This window comes from Pleurodeles waltl, unplaced genomic scaffold (assembly GCF_031143425.1).
Source record: "Pleurodeles waltl isolate 20211129_DDA unplaced genomic scaffold, aPleWal1.hap1.20221129 scaffold_135, whole genome shotgun sequence".
Lineage (NCBI taxonomy): Eukaryota > Metazoa > Chordata > Amphibia > Caudata > Salamandridae > Pleurodeles > Pleurodeles waltl.
In genome coordinates this window covers 346,680-371,766 of record NW_027149841.1, presented here as the reverse complement: position 1 = coordinate 371,766, position 25,087 = coordinate 346,680, and the positions used below count along the sequence as shown (strand labels likewise).

General features: G+C 49.0%; 1 protein-coding gene across 3 annotated transcripts in view; it reads left to right on the top strand.

Annotated features, from left to right (window-relative positions):
- LOC138273992 (tenascin-X-like) overlaps positions 1 to 25,087 on the top strand; it is a 193,138-nt gene that overhangs the window by 94,370 nt on the left and 73,681 nt on the right. For 2 of the 3 annotated variants that reach the window (XM_069218927.1, XM_069218925.1), the window contains 2 exons: positions 3,172 to 3,426; positions 24,249 to 24,506. In XM_069218927.1, the coding sequence (XP_069075028.1) occupies positions 3,172 to 3,426; positions 24,249 to 24,506 (513 nt within the window). The remainder of the gene's footprint in view (positions 1 to 3,171; positions 3,427 to 24,248; positions 24,507 to 25,087) is intronic. The other variant, XM_069218926.1, reaches the window with a different exon arrangement.

The following is a 25,087-nucleotide window of genomic DNA, read 5'->3' as shown; positions in this document are numbered from 1 at the left end:
GAAGTGTATGGCTTCTTCATCATTAAATTCACTAAACTTTAGGTGCTTATTGAGCACCTCAAGTCTTTCAATAAACTCATCCATCATTTCACCAGCTTGATGTCTCACTTGACTGAAAATGTACCTTTCATAGTCGACATTCGGCATCGGATTGAACTTGGAATCCAATGCTCCTTCGATCTGATTGTACACTACTGCATCAGTCTGTGAGATTTTCTTCAGCACTTCTTTTACTCCATCACTTCCAAGGTTCTTTAAATACTTAATGACTTTCTTGTCATCTACTTCTTCTAAAGCATCTATGAAGTAATCGAACGCCTTGATGCATGCTGTCATCTGGTACCGATATGTTGCTTTTTGGTGGTGTTGAATGGTGGTTTCAAAAACACAGTTGCATCATATTTCTAGCTCTTTCTACTGCCGCTGAGAGCATATGCTGTGCAGATGGCTTCCGCTGTTCGCTTGGACCTGTACCTTCTGCAAGCACTGGCCTTGTGTTCACACTTGGGTCATCACGACCGAACAGAGGTCATAGATCAGCATCTTCTTTCTTGAAGGTGAGCAACGATTCATGACACAGTATTTCTTCTTTCAACCTTCTCAATGCTCTCCTCCGCTGGGCCTTCCACTTCTTTGAGGGCCTTTTATGGGCTGGAACAGATCTTCAACTCCAAGCATGCGAACTTCAAACTGCTTCTTCTCAATATGTGCACACATGGTATGCATGAGCAGTTTGCTCCATTCTTGCAAACTCTCAGGGAGAGCATTCTTGTTTCTTCAGGGCACAGATCCCCTAGTCGTCACCAGTTGTAGTATCCTCCCCAGCCAGGAAACATGCAAAAAACCACACAACTAACAAAGCTCTGTAACAGGCGTCTTTATTCCTCAGCATATGATCACATACTGCACTCTGATTCCGTCATTGATATTATTAGCCACACTTTCACACCTCCCTGTAAGTTACATATTTCCTCTTTTGAGTCTGTGTAGAACCACAAGTGTTTGAGCACACCAGACTGGGAGCCTGTGCAGGCTCTCTCAAGCCCGGCAACTGTGTTGCCAGGCTTAAGAGAGCCTACTGCGCATGTGTGTTTGGCCTGCCCGAGACGGCCGGCCAAACATACATGCGCAGTGAGGGGGAGTGCTCAGCACTCCCCCTCATTGCCCTTAAACCCTGTGGCCCCGCCCCCTTTACCAGAAAACGATCATAAACAAAGTTTATGGTCATTTTCTGGTAAAGGGTTTGCAGCTGCCGCTGCTGGCGGGAGGGCAACGCTCCTCCACCCAAATTGAGGAGCCACCACCTGTTGGAACTGAGAAAGGACAAAGTTGTCAAGTGAAGAGCCAGAGCTGAAAACATGGCGGCCTGGTGATAAGAAACTTGTTGGCACACTCAGCTTAATTGTGCACCTTAATAGTACATTTTACTAAATGCCTTGGCAGAAAAAACTCATCGTTTTTATACAACCCTATCAAATAGCTGAAAAAGCTACCGTCCTCATTTATGCGGGAAAGTCACGCATTTCCATCGCAGTACTCGCAAGAAGATGCCCTAAAAAACAACTATACTCTGGCAATTTACAGAATGTTATCATTCTCTGGAAATTTAAAGTACATTCCTCAAATGCATGTGCTTGTTGTGAATTTTATTAATCGAAAAAGAATTCATTCGAACCAATTTGAACTCAGTGGATCTGAAGTTATCATTTTATTGTTTTCTTTATTAGCAAGAAAATAAGAATGATTTTCCCATAGCAATGTGTTATTAATAAATGGTTAAATCTGATAGACCCCGGACTTTCTTTATTCCTACCCAGACCGTCTCGCAAGAACTTCTTTCCAATTTATAAAAGGATAAGGGGGAGCTTGTTTAGAAAAAAAATATTTGCTCTTCCGTTGTTATTTTAGTGTGTTCCTTGTTTATTTTTAGGAATTCCTGTTTGATTTTTGAGAGTTACCATTTTCAATCCACTTTTGGGATATGTAGCACATATTTTAATTGTCTTTGTCTTTTCAGTTGTTAAATGTATATTGGTGGCTTTGTGCACTGAATGTTTAAATGCATTTATTTTCAGTCACTTTAATTGGATATTCCATTTAGAATCACATTCCCCCTTCAACATTCCTCCCCCATGAGTTCCTTGCTTATTTTGATGGAATGAACATTGTTTTTTTTATATCGCCAAAACAATTTTCTACTTAAAAAACACATACAACTTTGGTTAACAGAGAATTACTTTTTAGAGTCCAGAAGTGGGTTTGTCTTTTTTTTTTAATATATATTTTTCAAGACATGACCTAATGTTTCACTTGCTGAAGTCCCAAATCTGTCATGAGCATCGCTGGTCCCTCACTCTCCTCGATTGGTGACAGTGAGGCAGGCCGGAGACATCCAGGCTTATTCTGAGTCTAAAGGGAATGCCATCTTGGCTACTGACGCGAGCCTGTGCCTGACTTTAGATTCTGACTCCTGCGGGCACACAATATGCATTGGCTTATTTTTCAAATTTCACCGGCATAAACCTGGCAAAATGTATACAGAGATATTGTTTGAAAAGACCATTGCAGACATTAATCTGGATGTAAAACTCGGATTCTAAATGTTATGCCTCATTCGAAGAAGAACAACTGGAAATCTGACAAAACACACATCTGTAATTATCTGGAGTAGCGTGCTACTCGCCGAAAAGCATCTTCGATGCCCCCTCAGGGTTAGTAAGAGCTATATAAATATAATTACAATTTCACTCTGTGGTATCTGTACTTACCAAGTATTATGTCATACTCACATACCCACTCACAACGATCAACATAGGTGTTCCACTAGAACATCGACTGCAGAATATCATGGGTTCAGTGCATAGACTAGATGCTAAACCATCGAGGACCAAAATACCATGACGGCACATTGATAAAGGTAAGCATATGTTTACTATATTAAACTCCTCATATATGTACCTTGATGATATATAAATCTTCCAGATATGTAGATGTGAAGCTAAGAATAGTAAATCTACACTTTGCTGTATGCACTTACCTCCACAATGTTTCGGTCCTCAATATTTTTGTCACAATATTTTGTCACACAACCCAACATAAAGGAACAAATCCCATTTGTATTATTTCCAAGATTTAAAAAATGAAAACTAATTTTCTGACTTTTTTTTGCAGTGCCCGATACAATCCTCAATCTGCGCGCAAGCCAAGACTCGATTGATTCAGTGTCTCTCAATTGGCTCCCACCTCATGGTAACAAGAGCGCCTACATGGTACAGGTCTTAGAGAACCCTTCAACAACTGTGAGAATTTTGAATGAATCAGTAATCCTCCACAATCTAGTGCCTGGAAACCTGTACACATTCATAGTTTGGGCTCTCTCTGGAAATTACTTATTTCAAGGAAATATCACTTCTGTGACATTCAGATGTAAGCCGTTCTCTGAACTATTTACTAAATATTGTAAAATAGTTTAAAGATGTACTTTAGTATATGTAAAGTAATGCACCTGTGTGATAGATTAACTCAAGGTTTAGTCAAGATCTCCCTGGTGAATCTCAGCTATGTGGCTGCGTGAAATAATGCATCCACTCCAGAGGTTCCTGTTTCACCTGGAAGTTAAAGTGTTATATTCAAACAGCTTGGCTCACTCCAAAGTCAGTCTTCCCAGCTGCATAGTTTTGGGTGTGTTTAGGACCGAGAAGCTTCACTGGAACTGAGCATGCACTGACTGAGCTGAGCATGCACGGACTATGTTATGTTATGCTATGTTGGTTTGTTTAGCGCACTAATCAGCCAATGGGTTATCCAGGTGCTTGGAGAGGGATGTAGGTGTGTGGTCACCAAGGTGCTTATGTGAAGTGTCAGGTTTTAAGCTTCTTGTGCAGCTCAAGAAGTGAGGAGAAGGCTCTGATGTGTTGATGGAGCGACCTCCAGTTTTGCCCTTGCGGATGCGGTGAATGTGTACAAGTGAGAGTGAGGCAGAGCATAGTTGTCTGCTGAGTTGGTGAAAGTGTATGAGGTTTTCAGGTATTCTATTCCTGCGTTGTGTAGGGCTTTGTGTATGTGTGCATGAGAAGTTTAAACTGGATATGCTTGTGAATGGGGAGCCAATGAAGCTTTTTGAAGTGCAGTGTGATGTGATTGCAGTGACTATGAGTATTACAGCAGTGTTCTGAATGACCTTGAGTCTGGGTAGGAAGTTGTTTGGAGATTCCAGTGTAGAATGTGTTGTCGTAGTTCAGCCTGCTGGTGATGAATGCTTGTGTGACGGTCTGTCTGGTGTTCTGAGGCAACCATTTGAAAATCTTTAATAGCATGCATAGGATGTGGAAGCTGGAAGTGCACACTACTTTGACTTGAGGAATCATATTGAGGTTGTCATCTAGGATGATCCCTAGATTTCTTAAGCAGTATGTGGGTGTTGGCCGTAGTTCAGACAGCCACCCGGTTGAGTCCCATGCAGAGGTCTTGTTGCCGAAGACCAGTAATTCCATCTTCTCAGAGTTGAGCTGTAGGCAGTTTGCTACCATGGTCATGCAGTTGGTGAAGTTGTTTCTGATGGTGGTTCCTTGTCCATCAGGAAGAGGATGAATTCGGTGTCATCGGCGTGGGAGATGATGGTGATGTCTTGTGTTTGGATGATGTTGAGGAGTGGTGTCATGTATATGTTGAAAAGGGTCACAGTCTGACCTTTTTGGGTTCTTACCGTGAGGAAGAAACAGATCCATTTGGGAGTGGGTTCTTGCATGCCAATGTTATGGAGTCTTCTGATGAGGGTTGTTGGAAAATGGGTTATTGGTAAGGGCAGGTAGGTACCTACACCTAGCAACAAGCCACTAACCTCCACTTAGGTCCAGTTAGGTCTCAGTAAATTAACCCCAGCTCAACCCTTGGTAGCTTGGCAACGAGCGTCAAGGCTTAACTTAGGAGACAGTGTGTAAAGCATTCAAATATCACAAAACAGTAATTAAATAAAACACAGGAAACAGTTTAAAAATCCAAAACCAATTTATAAAACTAGTTTATATTTTTATCTTTAAAATGACACAAAAACGAATAAAATCGGATAAAGGGAACCGGAGATATGAATTTTTAAAGAATTATTATTTTTCTAGCGCTTAGAAACAAAAAGCGCCAATCGGGTCATCTGGTTGCACCTCGACCAGGGCAAAGTCAAAGTTTCAGGCCGACTGCGATGGAGCCCTGCTCGGCTACAAGTCGTGGGAGGCCTCGGTTAAAAAGTTACCTTCTGACTTAGTCTTTATTTTGAAGATTTTCTTCAGTGTGACGAACCTGCCAGTCGAATCCGACCTCCTGGAGCCCTTCTCCGGATACGCGATGCTGGATTCCTCGGTGGAGATTTTTACCTTCGGACTTAGTCGTTTTTTTGAGGTGAAAATCCTTCGACCGGGGTAAACCTGGATCTTGATCCGACGTCCATGGAGCCCTTCTCGGATACGATGGCTGGGAGGTCCCGGTCAACTTTTTACCTTCGGACTTAGTCTCTTTTTCAGAGGTTTTTCTTTACCGGGACGAACCACCAAGTCAGGCCGGGTCGCGGTTGAGGCAAGCCGGCTAGAATTTCCGCGGCGGGTCGGTCCCTCTATGGAGCTTTTTTACAAAAATTCTCAAATCTTCTCCAAACTTCTGGGGCTTCACCCAGATGTTGTTTTAAGGTTCTTTTGGGGTCCACAGCTCACCCCAAGGGTCCAGAAATTCTGAGATGGTCCTTGGGGGGTGCGGACTTCAACTCCCAGAATGCACCTGGCGCAAACTCCTTTTTGGCCACTGGACAGTGGTCAGCTGGTCACTTTCTTCAGGAGTTGGTGCAGGGGACTCTGGATAGCAATTTTTCACCTGTAGCAAACAGGGAGTCCCTCCTTGAACCAGTTGAAGCCAGGCAAAGTCCTTCTTGTGGTGAAGCCCAAGTGTGCAGCTGGTGCAGTCCTTCTGAGTGCAGGTTCCAGGTGCAGGCCAGGGGTCCAGCAGGGCAGTCCTTCTTCTCCTTTAGTTCTTTTCTTGTTGAAATCTGGTGGGGATCTGAGGTGTGGGTGCAGGTCTGCCAGTTTTATCCTTGCTCCTGGGTGAAAAGCAGGGGGGTCCTGGTTCTCCAATCAGGTACAGGGTCGTCCCCCTGTGATGACCACTTCCTGGGAAGTGTGGCAAAAATCCAGCCCAGAAGGCAACATTCTCTAAAAATCCAACATGGCTGAATCTGATTTTTGGAGGATACATCTGGCTGAGCCCACCCACTGGTGCGGCTAAAAATCATAAACACACCCCTCTCCTGCCCTCTCCTAATCTAATCAAGGGGGCACCTAGTTGTCTGGGGTTGCAGGATGTGGGGGTGTTGCTGGTTGCTCCAAATGTCCTTCTCTGCCTTTGAAGACCAGTTTAGCAGCCCTCCCCCTCCCTGCCTCACCATCTGCTGAGGGGAGATTCTCTCCCACAGGCACATTCCTTTGTGTGAAGCCAGGCCACTTCACACCTCATCAAGGCAGATTGGCTAAGCTGCTGCAGGCTGGCCAATCAGAGCACAGCAGCAAAAACAATGCAGGGCTGAAACTGACAACTTTTTAGGTAAAGTCTATAACTTTTAACCTGAACAAGTTATATTAAATCCAACAACTGGAAGTTGTGGGATTTATTACAACAATTAATTTGATACCAAATTCTTGGTATGCAACATTTAAGGAGACTTTAAAATTTTAAATAAAGTCTCCCCATTCTAGCCTATGAAGGCCATTTACTTCAATGAGGGAAAAACGAATTTGGCTGTTTTTACCTCACCAGGGCTTATAAATCTATTTTTATAAAGTCCCTGCTTATAGTTACATGACACCCAGCCCTAGGGGCAGATAGGGCACACCTTAGGGGTGACTTATATGTAAAAATAAGGTAGTTTAAGACTTTGGAACTACTTTTAATTCCAAAATCGTATTTGCATATAGCTTTAATTTAAAAGCAGCCAGCAAGGCAGGCCTGCCTTTAAAATGACACTGGGCACCTCAGCAGTGCACCGATGGGTGCACCACCTATGCTGTGGTCCCTAAACCTACATGCCCTACCATATACTAGGGACATATAGGTAGGTTAACTTAGCCAATTATAATTATCCTAATTTGCATATCCATTTTACACAGAGCACAGGCCCTGGGACTGGTTAGCAGTACCCAGGGCACCATCAGAGTCAGGAAAACACCAACCAAAAGTGGAAAATGGGGGCAAAAAGTTAGGGGGCCTCTGCAATCAGCCCTGTTTTCTCACACAAGCCCCCCCCAGCCCACACGCCCAGGAGACTCAGCCCAACCCTGGGAGAGTCTTCCTGGCTTGTTAGGCGAGGAAGACAGTGAAGAAAACTGGCTGTCCCTTTGCAGGGCCTACTCTGCCTTACATCCTCCTGTCATGGTCACTCCCTCTGGGTAGTGAAGCCATCCCAACAGTGAAAGGACCCATCTCAAGCTGAAACTTCCCTCTAGGGGGGTCTTCCTCCTCTCTCTCTGCCAACTTGGGTAGTGAGGTGCCCACCTCCCCTACTCCTAACTTTGCTAGGGCAACACCTAGCTTTCCCAAAGAGGTCACCCAACACTTGAGCAACCCCACCATGATCAACAGGGTCAGGGGGCCTACTTTGCTATTGGCCCTGGGGTCTGCTTCCCAGGCCAGGTACAGTGCTGCCAGGAAGGCTAGTACCCAGCAGAGGCTACTGACAGCTGTCAGTACCCAGAACCACACCCTAAGCTCTCCACTGACAGGTGGCTGAGCTGCTTTAGGGGCAACTTTGGGGTCCTGGCACCCCTCTTGCTGTCTAGAGTGGGGGGCTACCACCTCCTGTGGCAGACACCCTCCTTCCACTCTCCCTTCTGTCAGTGCAGGGGCAACACCCTGCATCTGGACAGCTGCCTGACTACTCAGGACCTTCTTGGGGTCAGGTGAGGCCTCACTAGTGCCAATTCTGGGCTCCCCCCCTACTGGGGCAGAAGGCCTTTGGCTCCCTGGAACTCTCTTTAAGAGTGGCCTACCCTTCCTTTTCTTCTTTCCTTTTCTTGGGGACCCCTGTCTCCTAACTGTAGGGACTGACTCCCTAGGACTTTGGTTTGGGGGAGCGCCCTGGGCGACCGCCCCATCTGGGACCAGACCCACCTCTGGGAGGTCATTGCCCAGGATACAATCTAGGGGGAGGTCAGCACTGACTACCACCCTAAACCAGTCAAGAATACCCTCCCTCTCTAGGGGCACTATGGCTACAGGTTTGGAGGTGACCTCCCCTGTGGCTATCCTGACTTTCCTTGTCTCTCCTGGGACATACATGTCTGGAGTCACTAACCGGTCACTCACTATAGTGTGACTGGCACAGGTGTCTCTCAGGCCAGTGGTAGGGATCCCATTCACCTGAACGGGGTGGAAGTGCCTACTTCCACCCTCAGGGATCACCAGCTTACCATCTGGTCCTGTCTCCCAGCTCAATGCTAGGAGGACTTCATCATCTGAGGAGTCCTCCTCCATGGCTACACTGGACAGCCCAGTGCTAACCACCTTCTTTGGACAGGCTGCTTCTCCTCTGAAGTGACCTGTCAAAGCTGACAGTCAAAGCAAGCCCTACTGTCCAAGAGCTTTTTTAACCCTGGGTCTCCCTGTCTCTGCTTGTCAGAGTGGGAGTGGGATTTACTCTCCTCCTTCTTAGGGTTCTGGGGTACAGAGGGAGTCTCTGTGGTGGGCTTACCACCTCCCTCCTTAGGTTTTTGGGGACCTGACCCCCCCTTCTTGGAATCTCCCCCCTGGGACTTGACAACCACCCTGGTTCTCAACCACTCATCAGCTGCCTCCCCTAGCTCTCTAGGGTTGGTCTGCTTAAAGTCCACTAGATGCTGGCATAACCTTTCTTGGGTACAATTGGTCAGGATGTGCTCTCTCATGATCAGATTGTATAACCCCTCATAAGTATTTACTTTGTTACCAATAATCCAGCCCTCCAGTGCCTTTAAGGAGGTGTCTACAAAGTCAACCCAAGACTGGGTACTGACCTTCTGGGTGTCCCTGAACTTCATTCTATACTGCTCTGGGGTCAGACCGAACTTCTTGGTTAAGCACCTCTTCATACTAGGGTACGAATCTGCCTCCTCCCCCCTTAAGGTCAGAAGCCTATCCCTCCCTGAGTTGGGGACCAACTCCCACAAAAGGGAACCCCAGTATTGAGGCCTAACCCTTCTCATTTGGAGTGCCCTCTCAAAGGCCTCCAACCATTTGTCTATATCATCCCCCTCTACATAAGCAGGAACCACCCCCTTGGGTAATCTGGGGCAAACTCCCCCACCCATGGACACCTCAACTTCTCTGTCGCTGCCACCATCTCTTTTCTCTTTCTTTGCCCACTTTTTCTTTTCTAGGGCCAGCTTGTCTGCCTCCAAAGCTATGTATGCTAGCTGGGCCTCCAGCTCTCTTTCCCTGATGGATGGGTTCTCTCCTCCTGAAGGGACCCCTTTCCCACCACTAGCTTTGGATCTGCCCCTAGTGACTGTATGTACTGAGGACCGGTCTTCCTCATCCTCACTTAGGCTCAGATGCCCTCCCTCCCCTGAGTGGTTAGAGCTAGCATCCTCCCCTGCTTCTCCCTCCTGTGGAGCTTCCCCTGGGTCTACCTCTTGGGCCTCAGCCCATGCTGTCAGGGATTTGATCAGGACTTGCTTCCTGAGGTCAGTGGTTGCAGGCAACGCTCTTTCAGTACACAACCCCCTAAGCTGGACTACTGTCAGTGTGGGTAGGCTAGCCAGATCAAGCTCCATGGTTCCCTGGTTTTGTGTCAACAAAAACTTATTGCAAAAATTGGAAACAAGAATTTAGAAATTAATCCAAATTAATAAAAAAAGAAAAATTAAAAATTAATAAAAATAATTTTTGCACTAGGACAATTTAAACGATTTTTAATTTGATTTACTTAAAACTGTAACGTGATACTGAACACAAATACAGGATCCCACCGCTGCCACCAAAAATGTTGGAAAATGGGTTATTGGTAAGGGCAGGTAGGTACCTACACCTAGCAACAAGCCACTAACCTCCACTTAGGTCCAGTTAGGTCTCAGTAAATTAACCCCAGCTCAACCCTTGGTAGCTTGGCAACGAGCGTCAAGGCTTAACTTAGGAGACAGTGTGTAAAGCATTCAAATATCACAAAACAGTAATTAAATAAAACACAGGAAACAGTTTAAAAATCCAAAACCAATTTATAAAAATAGTTTATATTTTTATCTTTACAATGACACAAAAACGAATAAAATCGGATAAAGGGAACCGGAGATATGAATTTTTAAAGAATTATTATTTTTCTAGCGCTTAGAAACAAAAAGCGCCAATCGGGTCATCTGGTTGCACCTCGACCAGGGCAAAGTCAAAGTTTCAGGCCGACCGCGATGGAGCCCTGCTCGGCTACAAGTCGCGGGAGGCCTCGGTTAAAAAGTTACCTTCTGACTTAGTCTTTATTTTGAATATTTTCTTCAGCGGGACGAACCTGCCAGTCGAATCCGACCTCCTGGAGCCCTTCTCCGGATACGCGATGCTGGATTCCTCGGTGGAGATTTTTACCTTCGGACTTAGTCGTTTTTTCGAGGTGAAAATCCTTCGACCAGGGTAAACCTGGATCTTGATCCGACGTCCATGGAGCCCTTCTCGGATACGATGGCTGGGAGGTCCCGGTCAACTTTTTACCTTCGGACTTAGGGGGTCATTCTGACCTCGGCGGTCGGTGATAAAGCGGCGGCCAACCCGCCAACAGGCAGGCGGTCAAAAAAATGGAATTCTGACCCTGGCGGGAACCGCCAACGCAGACCGCCACTTTAACACTCCGACCGCCACGGCGGGACAGACAAACAGCGCGGCGGTCACCGCCAACAGGCAGGCGGCAGACAATGTACCGCCCACACTATCACGACCCACCAATCCGCCACCTTTTCCGGGGCGGGAGCCCCGCCGATGAAAACACGGCGGAAACAGACATTTCCAATGGAAAACGCTCACCTCGACACACTCCACGCGGAATCGGGACAGCATGGAACCGGAACTCCACATCCTCCCAGCCAATGCCTTCCTGCTCTTCTTCCAGGATCACGAACCTCGCCGCAGACGACAACGGTGAGTACTGCACCTACGACACAGGGAAGGGGGGAGGAGGAAAGGTTACGGGCACACACATACGCCACACACCCACCCCCACCCTCACCCCCACCGAAATACCTACACACCAATGCAGATTAAAAAGTCAGAGTGACACCCCCAAACCCCACAACAACAAAAAACAAAGACAAAAGCAATGACTGTAAAATTAGAACTATATTATTGCAACAATAAAGTATAGCGATCTTAGCAACATATAAAGAATGATTACACATCTAGAACTATATCCATACAAGTAGCAAAAGTCCGGCACAGTTTTGCAAAGTACAAATGTCCGTGGGCCAATGTTCAGCAACACATGGGCAAAGCCCACACACGAGATCGAGTCCATTGGAGAGAACACTGCTGGGGCATCACAAAAATTAAAAACAGGCACCTCAGGGGGGATGGAAGGGGGGGCACCTCAGCCACATGAGTCCACGACGCCAGATCAACGAAGGGCCTCCATGCCCACTGTGCCATCCTGGGGAGTGCAAAACCACAGTCTCACAAGTCTCTACAGTGGGTGGGTTGCCCACTGTGCCATCCTGGGGAGTGCAAAGCCACAGTCTCTCAAGTCTCTACAGTGGGTGGGTTGCCCACTGTGCCATCCTGGGGAGTGCAAAGCCACAGTCTCTCAAGTCTCTACAGTGGGTGGCTTGCCCACTGTGCCGTCCTGGGGAGTGCAAAGACACAGTCCATCAGGTGGATAACATAGTCCACTGGTCCTGGAGGAGGCATGGTGGGCAGAGTGCCTCGTGAAGCCCTGCCCGACACAGAACCGGGACTGCCAATAGGCCAGCGGTGCTTGAGACGGCGGTGCCCAGCGGAGCGGTGCTTGACAGGAAGGGCCCAGCGGAGCGGTGCTTGACAGGAAGGGCCCAGCGGAGCGGTGCTTGAGATGAAGGGCCCAGCGGAGCGGTGCTTGACAGGAAGGGCCCAGCGGAGCGGTGCTTGAGATGAAGGGCCCAGTGGAGCGGTGCTTGACAGGAAGGGCCCAGCGGAGCAGTGCTTGACAGGAAGGCACCAGCGGAGCGGTGCTTGACAGGAAGGGCCCTTGTTCAGCGGTGCACCTCACGGCGGTCCTTGTTCAGCGGTGCACCTCACGGCGGCCCTTGTTCAGCGGTGCACCTCACGGCGGCCCTTGTTCAGCGGTGCACCTCACGGCGGTCCTTGTTCAGCGGTGCACCTCACGGCGGTCCTTGTTCAGCGGTGCACCTCACGGCGGCCCTTGTTCAGCGGTGCCTGTATTGTGTTTCGGGTGAACCACACCTGGCCAATACTTGTCGCTCAGTCAGCATCGGACCTTTCCATTGCGGGCCCTCCTGTGATGGAGTCCTGGGTCTCTGGGTCTCTTCCGATACCCCCGGAATGGGGCTGGTGGGGCCCTCATGGCCAGGTCGGCTGCTCCCTGCCTTTTCTGTTTTGCTGCCCTTGGCCTCCTTGACAGACTGTCCGTGGCCCTTGGCTCCCCTACCCGTTGTGGCAGGTGACGGTGCAATGCTACCCTCCTTGGGGGCAGGCATATCAGGCCTGTCGCGCCTGGCCTTCAGTTTTTTGCTCCTCTTCCCAGAGGGGGGGCTGGCTGTGCCTTTGCTGCTGGACGATGTCCCAGCCCAAGGAAAGGGCGGACTCCAAAAACCAGACACGACGTTCTTGGGAGTTGCTGGGCTGGTGGTGGCTGAGGTGTTTGTGGAACTCTTACGGGATGGAGGGGGTGGGTCAGGTGAGGAAAAGAGGTCCACTTTAGAGAGGAAAAGTTTTTTAGGAGCCATGGGAAGGGTAGCTGGAGTGGGTATGGGAGTGGAGGAAGAGGATGTGGTTGTAGGAGAGTCAAGTGTGCTGTCTTTGGGTGCAGGTGCATGGGCTGGAGGCTGACGTGAGGTGGATGGCTGTTGGTTGGGTGCCTGCCTGCGTTTGTGTGGTTTGGAAGAGGGGGTGACAGACACACTGGGAGAGGACACAGGGTACGTGTACATGGCAGTGGGGGTGGTGACTGCACGTGTGCGGACTGTACTGGAGGGTGTGCTGGTGATGGGTGTAATGGCTGATGGTGGTGTGCTTGCAAGTGTGAGTGGAGACGTCACAGGGAGGGAGGAGGGAGACGAGGAGGTGGGGGACACAGAGGAGGTAGTGGCTGTTGGCATGTCTGCATCTGTCTCTTGCTTGGGTGAATGCTTGTGTGTTCTGTGGTGCATATGTCTTGATGAGCTGACCTTGGCTGTTGAGGTGTGTGCAGGCTGGTCTGTAGGTGTGGATGGGATAGGCAGAGGAACAGGGGACTGGGACAGGGTGGAGGCAGTTAAAAGAGGGAGGCTGGAGACAGGGACAATTGCTGCCGTCAGTGCTGAGGCCAGACCGTTGAACGATCGCTGCTGGGCAGCCTGACCCGAATGAAGGCCCTCCAGGTACGCATTGCTTTGATGCACCTCCCTCTCCACACCCTGGATGGCATTCAAAAGGGTAGACTGCCCAACAATGATGGTCCTCAGGAGGTCAATGACCTCCTCACTGAGGGCAGCAGGGGTGACTGGGGCCGGGCCTGAGGTGCCTGGGGCGAAGGAGATGGCCGGCTTCCTGGCCGTGCGGGCACGGGCCGAAGGCCTGCTGGGAGGGCGGTGCTGGTGCGCTGGGTGGCAGCTGTACCTGTAGTATCGGTGGGCACGGATGTTGCCGCCACCGCAAGGGAGCTCCCTTCCGAGGACGTGTCGGTGTCACTGACGTCTGCACGGGTCCCCGTGGTGGAGCCCCCCTCGCCCTCCGTCTCACTGGTCATGTCGGAGTCCGTTGCATGGCCCTCCGGGGCCATGTGAGATGCAGCTCCCTCTTGCGCCGATGCCACTTCTTCTCCGCCTGATGATGCTAACGCACACATTCACAGAAAAGCAAAGAAAATGGGGGGGGGTAGAAAACATAAAGACGAGTTGAGTGCATGCATTGGGGACACCGTTGGCGGAGAGGACAGACACAGAAGCCCCCTGCACTACGCTGCGCACTTGGGGTACACAACTCCTTCCATGGGACATGCCCTACATGCCTATGGGCGACAACTGCCCACACAGAATACACAGGTCCATGAATCGCGTTACTAGGCACCCTACAGAGGTGGGGGGCGGGGGCACAGGACCATACCTCACGGAGGGGCCTATCCTACAGAAATCGCCCTGGCCTAGGGATACCCACAGCCCTCCTCCCCCACCCAGGCACCTTCACTGCACGCGAAATAGCTGAATGTGCTGGTACTCACCCCCTTGTGTCTGCTGTGATGTCCTCAAGCGCCCATCTAAATCGGGGTAGGCCACCGCCAGGATCCGGGACATCAGGGGGGTCAATGTACGACTGGCACCCCCCCTAGGTTGGGAGGCCATCCCCAGCAGAGCCTCTGCGGTCTTCCTGCTCCCGCGGCGGATGTCCTCCCACCTCTTGCGGCAGAGGGTGCCCCGTCTGTTGTGGACCCCCAGGGCCCGGACGTCCTTGGCGATGGCACGCCAAATGTCGATCTTCTGATGGGCGCTGACCTATGTGACATGTACAGGGGGGGAAGAGAAACATCATCACTTTTCTGCATGCTCGATGTGAGTGGCCCCCCCTCCCCAAACTTGCCATGTGGCACATGCTCTCATCTGTCGTGCCATGCATTCGTCATTCGCTGCCCTCCCCTCCATCGTACATATTCACCACTCATCACAGGCATACCCACTATGCACTGCCCGCCGTGTACTCACCTGTTGGTCTGGAGGACCGTAGAGTAGCGCATACTGGGGGAGGTACCCGTCCACGAGCTTCTCCAACTCTTCGGAACTGAAGGCGGGGGCCCTTTCCGCAGTCGCAGCAGCCATTGTCACTTCCAGACCGAGCTCACAGCAGCACTTGCAGAATAGGTCCTCTCCTGTGGATGCTCAGGTCTCGTGTGATTAAGTATTGTGAAAATGGCGAATACGGCCGCGGCGGTGCGTACCGCGACCGCCGGCGCTCATCGCCATTGGCTCCTGAAACCCATAGGGTTCAATGTTGTCCAATGCGGCTTTGCGCCGCGGACTGCGACCGCCTACCGCCACGGTGTGCCACGCCAGCGCAATGACCTCACTTCACATTGTCACACTTCACAGGTCAGGCAGCCGCCATTTCAAGGGCCCACTTGGCTTAATTTCTACTGCGTCACACATGGCTAGGCCTTGCTCCGACATTCATACTAGCCATTCAATCCCGAGAGATTCATGTTATGTGCATGCTGTGGGCACTTACCTGTGGGTTGCTTGACTCTGTGCTCCATGTTGTCCTTCCTAGGCACCGTCCGCTGGGACTTGCGAGGAGACGGAGGAATGTTCCCGTGTACAGACCGCTGGTGGACCTGTCGACAATGGAAGAAAGACATGTCATACTCACCTACAGACTCAACCGTGCCACTATACAGGAACTGTGTGGCCAGCTGGAGCCAGACCTGATGTCACCCATCCGCCAACCCACAGGGATTCCGCCTCTAGTGCAGGTGCTGTCAGTACTGCATGTTTTGGCCAGTGGATCATTTCAAACTACAGTGGCCATTTCATCTGGGATGTCTCAGCCTATGTTTTCAAAGGTGTTGTCCAGAGTGTTGTCTGCCCTGATGAAATACATGCGGAGCTACATCATTTTCCCTGAGGTGGGTGACTTGCCCACAGTGAAGGGTGATTTCTATGTCCTTGGACACATTCCCAATATCATTGGTGCCATTGATGGTACCCATGTGGCTTTGGTTCCCCCAAAAGACAATGAACAGGTGTACAGAAACCGAAAAAATTAGCATTCGATGAATGTCCAGGTGGTCTGTTTGGCTGACCAGTACATCTCCCATTTAAATGCCAAGTTCCCTGGGTCAGTGCATGACGCGTACATCATGCGAAATAGCAGCATCCCTTATGTGATGGAACAACTACAGAGACAGCGTGTGTGGCTAATTGGTGACTCTGGTTACCCCAACCTGCCTTGGCTATTGACCCCAGTGAGGAATCCCAGGACCAGGGCAGAGGAACGGTACAATGAGGCCCATGGGCGGACTAGGAGGGTGATTGAGCGGACCTTCGGCCTCCCGAAGGCCAGGTTTAGGTGCCTGCATATGACTGGTGGATCCCTAATGTACTCAACAAAGAAGGTGTGTCATATCATCGTGGCCTGCTGCATGCTTCAAAACCTGGCTTTGCGATGCCAGGTGCCTTTCCTGCAGGAGCATGATCCAGATGGTGGTGTTGTTGCCGCTGTGGAGCCTGCGGAGAGTGAAGAGGAGGAAGACGAAGCGGACGACACAGACAACAGGGACAGAGTGATACTACAGTATTTCCAGTAACACACAGGTAAAAATCTACTCCTGCATTGTATTATATCTATAACTGTAGTGGCTCCCTACTGTCTGACCTTTCACCCCAATGTGTGATTACTTAGTTGTGTATTTCACTTCCTATTTCAGTGATCTGATCCCCACGGAGTGCCCTCTGGTTTATTTCCCCATGGACTACCGCTGTGTGACACTGGTATGTTGTCATCACGATGTAAATAGAAATGTTTGGTTGATTATATCGAATACATTTGGATTTAAATAAATAGATAGCAGACTCCAGTTGGTTTTTGTGCAATAATTGTGTTTATTGAAGTTTAAAAATAGGTGTCTAGTTCAAAAAGGGTGATGGGTGATGGTGGAGGCATGTCCATGGCAGAGTCCAGACTGTCGTTCCTACAGGTGCATTGTCCATATGCCTGTGGAAGGTGGAGCAGGGGCAGTTCAAGGTTGGACAGGGTGAACAAGTGGGACAGTGGGATGACATCCGGGGGGATCCGTGCATGGCGGGGGTCTTGACATCCTACTCTGTCTTCTTCCTAGATCTCAGGCCTTTCTTGCGGGGTGGTTCTTGTTCTGCAGGGGGTGGGGTCCGGGTGGGCCGTTGCTGTTGTGTCGGGGCCTCCTGACCACTAGCGCCGGCGGAGGTGGTGGGCTGTTCTTCCTCCATGCTAGTGGCAGGGGCCCTTTGGGGGGGCCACATGGTCCCGCAAAGTGGTGACAATCTGGCTGAGTGCCACCACCATTGTACCCATTGCGGAACTGATGATGTGCAGTTCTTCCTGGAACCCCATATTCTGTTGCTCATGCAGAAGCAGGATCTCCTGCAACCTGGCCAGGACCGTCGCCATCGTCTCTTGGGAGTGGTGGTACGCTCCCATGATGGTGGTGAGGGCCTCTTGGACAGTGGGTTCCCTAGGCCTGTCCTCCCTCTGTCGCACAGCAGCCCTCCCAGTTCCCCTTTGTTCCTGGGCCTCTGTCCCCTGGACGGTGTGCCCACTACCACTGCCCCCAGGTCCCTGTTGTTGTTGGGGTGGTGGGTTACCCTGGGTGCCCTGTACTGGTAGACACACCGCTGCTTGACCTGTCCTGGAGACAGAGGCATGGGCCCGCTGAGTGGGTGCTGTGCTGGTGTTTCCAGAGGGGGGTAGGTCTGCTGTGGCCTGTGGCTGACTGAGGGTAACCGACTGTCCAGAGGTCCCCGATGGTCCGGGCTGGTCATCAGGTTCTAGGTCGACAGAGCTGCTGTCATCACTGGGGGCCTGTTCTGTGGGTGGGATGGACAAATCTGGACCCTCCTGGCCGGTGTGTTGGCGTTCGGGCCCTGCAGGGGTAAAAGAGTATGGTTATTGCTTCTGTGTGTGCCATGGCGTGTGATTTGTGGGTGCCCTTGTCCCCCAGTGCTGGCATTCCCTTGTGGGAGGAGTTGTGAGGGTGGTTTGTGGGGGGGGGGGGGTTGGGTATGTGCAGTGGTCATGCTTAGGTGATGGGTGTCCATGGTTTGTGTTGGCATTCAGGGGTTGGTGTTGGGTTGGGTGGGTTGTGCTGGTGAGACATTAGCAGGGAGGATGTGTGCTGGGGGGTTGGGGGTGAGGGTGTGGGTTGGCATGCTGGTGGTTTGGGGGGGGTGAAGTAGTTGAGATTAGATTTACCAGAGTCCATTCCTCCGCCTACTCCAGCGAGGCCATCAGGATGCAGGATGTTAAAGACCTCTTGCACCCATGCTGTGAATTCGGGTGGAGTGGGTGGGGGTCCGCCGCCTGTCTTCTGCACAGCGATGTTGTGTCTTGACACCATCGACCGCACCTTCCCCCGTAGGTCGTTCCAGCGCTTTCGGATGTCTTCCCGATTTCTGGGATGCTGTCCCACAGCGTTGACCCTATCGACGATCCTTTGCCATAGCTCTGCCTTCCTGGCTATTGTGGTGTGCTGCACCTGTGTGCCGAAGAGCTGGGGCTCTACCCTAATTATTTCCTCCACCATGACCCTGAGTTCTTGGTCCGAGAACCTGGGGTGTCTTTGGGGTGCCATGGGGTGGTGTGGATGAGGTGTGGGGTGGTGTTTGTGGTGATGAGTGTGGTGGTGTGTGGTGTTTTGTGCGTAGATGTGGTGTGGGTGATGATGTTGGGTTCCTGTGTGTGTTGTGGTTTGCGTTCCCTGTGCTCTCTCTCTGTGTATTGCGCCTTGTCTCTGAATTTCGATTTGTGGGGGTTTGTGGGTGATGTGGGTGTGTGTTTTATATAGTGGTGGGAGTGTTGTTTGTATGTGTATCAGGTGTGTGTACTTCAAATTGTCCAATGTGGCTGTGTTTTGTAAAGGTGTGTGTATTTTGACCGCGGCGGTGTGTACCGCCAATGGAATACCGCGGTTGAAAGACCGCCGCGTGGATTCGTGGGTCGGAATGGCATGGGCGTGTTTGTGTTGGCGTGACGGTGGAGGTTTGGTCATCTCCAGTTTATCGCTGACTGCTGATGTGGCGGCCTTCAGTGGAGGTCGGGTTTTTGGCAGTTTGCCAGTTGTGGGTCAGAATGACCGTGGCGGTTTACCGCGGCCGCGGCGGTGTAATGACGGTCTTCTGACCGGCGGTAAGCGCCTTTTACCGCCGAGGTCAGAATGACCCCCTTAGTCTCTTTTTCAGAGGTTTTTCTTTACCGGGACGAACCACCAAGTCAGGCCGGGTCGCGGTTGAGGCAAGCCGGCTAGAATTTCCGCGGCGGGTCGGTCCCTCTATGGAGCTTTTTTACAAACATTCTCAAATCTTCTCCAAACTTCTGGGGCTTCACCCAGATGTTCTTTTAAGGTTCTTTTGGGGTCCACAGCTCACCCCAAGGGTCCAGAAGTTCTGAGATGGTCTTTGGGGGGTGCGGACTTCAACTCCCAGAATGCACCTGGCGCAAACTCCTTTTTGGCCACTGGACAGTGGTCAGCTGGTCACTTTCTTCAGGAGTTGGTGCAGGGGACTCTGGATAGCAATTTTTCACCTGTAGCAAACAGGGAGTCCCTCCTTGAACCAGTTGAAGCCAGGCAAAGTCCTTCTTGTGGTGAAGCCCAAGTGTGCAGCTGGTGCAGTCCTTCTGAGTGCAGGTTCCAGGTGCAGGCCAGGGGTCCAGCAAGGCAGTCCTTCTTCTCCTTTAGTTCTTTTCTTGTTGAAATCTGGTGGGGATCTGAGGTGTGGGTGCAGGTCTGCCAGTTTTATCCTTGCTCCTGGGTGAAAAGCAGGGGGGTCCTGGTTCTCCAATCAGGTACAGGGTCGTCCCCCTGTGATGACCACTTCCTGGGAAGTGTGGCAAAAATCCAGCCCAGAAGGCAACATTCTCTAAAAATCCAACATGGCTGAATCTGATTTTTGGAGGTTCCATCTGGCTGAGCCCACCCACTGGTGTGGCTAAAAATCATAAACACACCCCTCTCCTGCCCTCTCCTAATCTAATCAAGGGGGCACCTAGTTGTCTGGGGTTGCAGGATGTGGGGGTGTTGCTGGTTGCTCCAAATGTCCTTCTCTGCCTTTGAAGACCAGTTTGGCAGCCCTCACCCTTCCTGCCTCAACATCTGCTGAGGGGAGATTCTCTCCAACAGGCACATTCCTTTGTGTGAAGCCAGGCCACTTCACACCTCATCAAGGCAGCTTGGCTAAGCTGCTGCAGGCTGGCCAATCAGAGCACAGCAGCAAAAACAATGCAGGGCTGAAATTGACAACTTTTTAGGTAAAGTCTATAACTTTTTACCTGAACAAGTTATATTAAATCCAACAACTGGAAGTTGTGGGATTTATTACAACAATTAATTTGATACCAAATTCTTGGTATGCAACATTTAAGGAGACTTTAAAATTTAAAATAAAGTCTCCCCATTCTAGCCTATGAAGGCCATTTACTTCAATTAGGGAAAAACGAATTTGGCTGTTTTTACCTCACCAGGGCTTATAAATCTATTTTTATAAAGTCCCTGCTTATAGTTACATGGCACCCAGCCCTAGGGGCACATAGGGCACACCTCAGGGGTGACTTATATGTAAAAATAAGGTAGTTTAAGACTTTGGAACTACTTTTAATTCCAAAGTCGAATTTGCATATAACTTTAATTTAAAAGCAGCCAGCAAGGCAGGCCTGCCTTTAAAATGACACTGGGCACCTCAGCAGTGCACCTATGGGTGCACCACCTATGCTGTGGTCCCTAAACCTACATGCCCTACCATATACTAGGGACATATAGGTAGGTTAACTTAGCCAATTATAATTAGCCTAATTTGCATATCCATTTTACACAGAGCACAGGCCCTGGGACTGGTTAGCAGTACCCAGGGCACCATCAGAGTCAGGAAAACACCAGCCAAAAGTGGAAAATGGGGGCAAAAAGTTAGGGGGCCTCTGCAATCAGCCCTGTTTTCTCACAAGGGTGTTATGGGAGACAGTGTTGACAGCTGTGGAGAGGTCAAGCAGGATGAGCACTGCTGTTTCTCCTAGGTGCAGGATGATTCAAATGTCACTGGTGGCCGTGAAAAGTGCTGTTTCAGTACTGTGGTTCTTTTTGAATCCTGATTGAGTGTTGTATAGAAGATCATGTAGTTCGAGGTGGGTTGTTAGCTGCTTATTTATTGCCTTCTTAGTCACTTTGGCTGGATAGAGGTGCCGGTTGATGGGTTGGGAGCAGCTCAGTCAATTGAGTTTGTCTATGGGCTTGAGGGTGTTGATTTCTGGGAGTTTCCATTCATCTGGGAAAGTGGTGGCCAAGATGGAGGTGTTAATGTGGGTGAGGCTGGTGCTGATTAGTGATGTTCCCAGGTTGAAGATGTAGTGGGGGCATGGGCCCGTGGGGGCCCCGGAGTGGATGGTCTGCATGACTGCCACAGTTGTTTCTGGTCAGGGCTGTCCATTCAGCCAAGTGGCCTTCTTGGTAGGTGGTGGGTGGGTTAGCAACGAGTTCTCTGGTGTTGGGTTGGTGTGAGAAAAGTTTCTGTAGATGTTTGTGATTTTACTGTGGAAGAATCTGGAAGGTTGTTGAAGAGTTGTTGCAAGGCATCAATCTTGTTGAAGGTGGCTGAGGTGAGATGAAACAAAACAATGGAGAAGATCTTTTTGCAGCTTACCTCAATGCAGTCCACTAGTGTTTTTTTTCTTGGAGTCTCGTATTTGCTGGTGGCCGCTTCTGATTACAGCCTTGTAGGTAGTTCGGTTTGGAGGTTTCATGCCTGGCTCTCCATTTACTTTCAAGTATGAATGTTCAATTAATATTCAAGTGCATTTTCTTAGTTATGTGTTTTGGAGAAGTGCCAAATAATTTTAGTTATTTTTTCAACCTCAAGTCCACAGTGAGGAAACCTGCACTACAATTCTGCAAGTTTATTAGATATAGATGGTTTGTTTGAAGTAACATTTACTTATAACATTTACATTTTAATGCTGCAATAATTTATTTTTCAACTATTTCAAAGCAGTTCCAATAACATAGCAAGGAGCCCAGGGGCTCTTGTGCAAGTAAGGGAAATTGCCCTTTTGAATGCTTTTGGGGTAGAAAAAATACAAGATAATCTGGGTTAAATGGGCGCCTCAGGACTCTTGGGTTCCAGGATCATTGTGCCTGCTGCCCTACAATCCTGGCAGTCCCAAAATATTCTTGAACGTCTGCTCAAAGCCTTCAACTTGCTGTACAGTGGATGGTCATGCTGGTGGACATTTATGACCTTTGAGATAAGCCTTTTGCCACCACTGATCTTTGTCATTCTGAAATATACAATAATGTAATTCAACCAGAGTTCACTTTTAATGACCATGTGCAAAGTCTTACTTGGTATTAATATCATTCTGAGGAGAAATGTACATTTTTCCTCAACACTGCAAACAACTGTTAAATAAAAATGGATTTTTCATTTGAAGGAAGCATTGCGATGGACTGGATAGTTAAGTTAGATCCGTGCTTGGCATTTTTGAATTTAAAAATATTGCTTTACTTTAGAAAATGAAAACTGCAAACTTCCTTCATAGAAATGAAAAAAACAGCAGACAGCTTTGCAGCAGTGAGGTGCAGTTGTGGACACAATTGAAAGTGATGTGCACACAGTGCTGCGCCAGGGCAAATATCACTGATGCACTGGAGTCCACGTATCTGTGTACTGTGGAGCAATCCTAACTAACAGACCTCAAAATATACAAACTGGGCATTACACAGTGAGTGGAGGAGAAGAGGGAGAGAGTATGTGGAAGTAGAAATCCAGCACCAAAAGCGGAGATTTACATTGGAAATCAGAGGATGATGGGCTGATCTTTTAAAGGGCCACCTTGTGAATGATGTCACAATGGGTTTTACATCCCAACCAGACATCATCAAACAAAGCGACATTTCACAATCCTGATTGTTACATAATATTGGTGATTTAATCTTGGTTAAGTGAAGTGGCAAGGCTGCGGGTGGGAGCATAGTCTGCGTAGGATGCAGTGATTGTGGGAACTTTACATTGACATTCAGGTAGCTACATTTTGATGAGGAGTTGTGTGAAAATAGGTGCACTCGGGGCCAAATATTTAAGGTTTTGCATTGCCCTTGCACCAGACAAGGTGATGCAAGGTGGAGCAAAGCCTAGAATGAGATTTACCAAGCCACGCAAGTCCACTGTGGTGCTCGTCGCTTCCTTGCGCAACTCTGCCCCAGGGAGGCGTTCCACAGGTGGAGCATGGTTGTTCCCACACATCCACCCATGCACCTTGGTGCATTCCCAGATTTCCGAAAACAGGTAAACGTGGGAATGCTTCAAAATGCTACACCTTCCTACAGGAGGCGCAGCAAGTAGAAATATTGTTATCTTTGTTGTTTCCTCTGTTCCTGTAGCACATCTATAATGAGGAAAAAGCCTCAGAGAATTGTTTTTGTGCAGGAAGGTACACTTTTCTGCAAAACAATCCTGCCTTCAATGCAGGCATCGTGCACCTTGACGCAAGATAATCAGGGTTTGTTTCGGGCTTTGATGCACGGCAGCACAGTGTGTGCCAGCCCAAGGAGAGGAAAGCAATGCACATTGTAATGTTGAATATGGTGCATTGCTGCCCTCTTCCTTTCACACAGCACATCAAGGTATCTTGGTTTAATATCATTCAGCATGGGGCACACCACACTAAAGTTCACTTTCATCTGATTTTCTGAGTAGGCAAAAACTGAAGGATACGAGCAAAAGCAAGATTTTTAGCTTGGGGACAACACTGTCTTTGTTACCCGACCCTTAACAAGAGAGAGGGTTCAATAGAAAGGGACCTGTTAGCTTATCTGTTCTCCAGGACATCTTGCCTTGGTCATGGCACAGCTCCTCAAAGCGCATGACTAGCATCCAAGAAAGGGCTTGGACGAAAAGTGGAACCAAGTTCTTAAATTTAGAAAACTCCCAATTAGTACAGATGTCTCACCCTCAATTTGCTAAACATTTCATCAAACATAGTAGTAGTTTGTAAATTCCAACATCCTTTAAGATACACAAAAACTCAATTTGCACAGTATATGCCTCTTAAGTTAAAGACATGAACATTTAATTCACATTGTTTGGAAGATGTAGAAAATGGGATCGAAGAACAATGCTTAGAATGTCCTTTTGATGCTTGCTACTTTTAATTGGACCCCTAGGTGACTTGTTACTTAATTTTGCTGTTACTTACCCTAAGCAGTCCCTCACACCTATCATTCATTATTGCAATTGTTATTTTTGTCTATCTACATTTTATTAAAGCTCAAGATTAAAATAGTCTACTGAGATAAAAACCCACGGTACATAGTTATATAAAATTGAATGCATATCTTTTTGTCGCAGTGCCTGTCCCAATAAGCAATCTGACTGTCACCGAGGTCTCCATCAATTCAGTGTCTCTGAGCTGGCTCCAACCAACTGGTAACATAAGTTCGTATTTGGTCGAGGTGTTTGGTGCTCCTTCCACAAATGTGACGATGAAAAACACAACAGTATCCATTCCAAGCCTGGTACCCGGAAATTGCTATACATTTTATGTCTCCGCTGTGCTTGCAGATGGGTCTTTTCAGACTGAGAAGGCTTCTATTTCTACATACACAGGTGAGTGATCTCCAAGAATAGCCAGGAAATATTATTGGAAATAATTTTTTGCAGTAAATAGAAATATTTTTCTCGAATGCTAGTGAGCTAGTGAGGAAGGTAGGAGATGCAGATCATCCAGAGGATGAACGCAAGAATGTTAGTACATTTGTAAAAATGATTGTAAAACATGTATGATGTCTAAAAGATGCCATATTGCTATTTCTTAATTTTCAAATTAAGTTAGCATTTGTCATTATTGCTGTGGACTCGGGATACACTGCCAGAAGTTACAAATTACAATTAGCTTGCCTATCGTTGCCTATTGGCTTATTGCATGGTTGCGAGTTGAGAGACTATGGCCTTCATTATGAGTTTTGCAGGCGGCAGAGGCCACCCGCCAAACTTAAACTGCAGAGAGACCACCTGTGCTGTCCAAACACTGCCGGCACTATTTGGAGGTCACCTCAGGGCCAGTGGTCGAAAACATTTTTTTTTCGCCCGCTGGCCCTGTGGTGACAGGGCCTTAACATTGCAGCTGGCTCATAATCAAGCCAGTGGCAATGTGGCAGTAGGGTGGGTGCAGCAGCACCCGTCGTGCA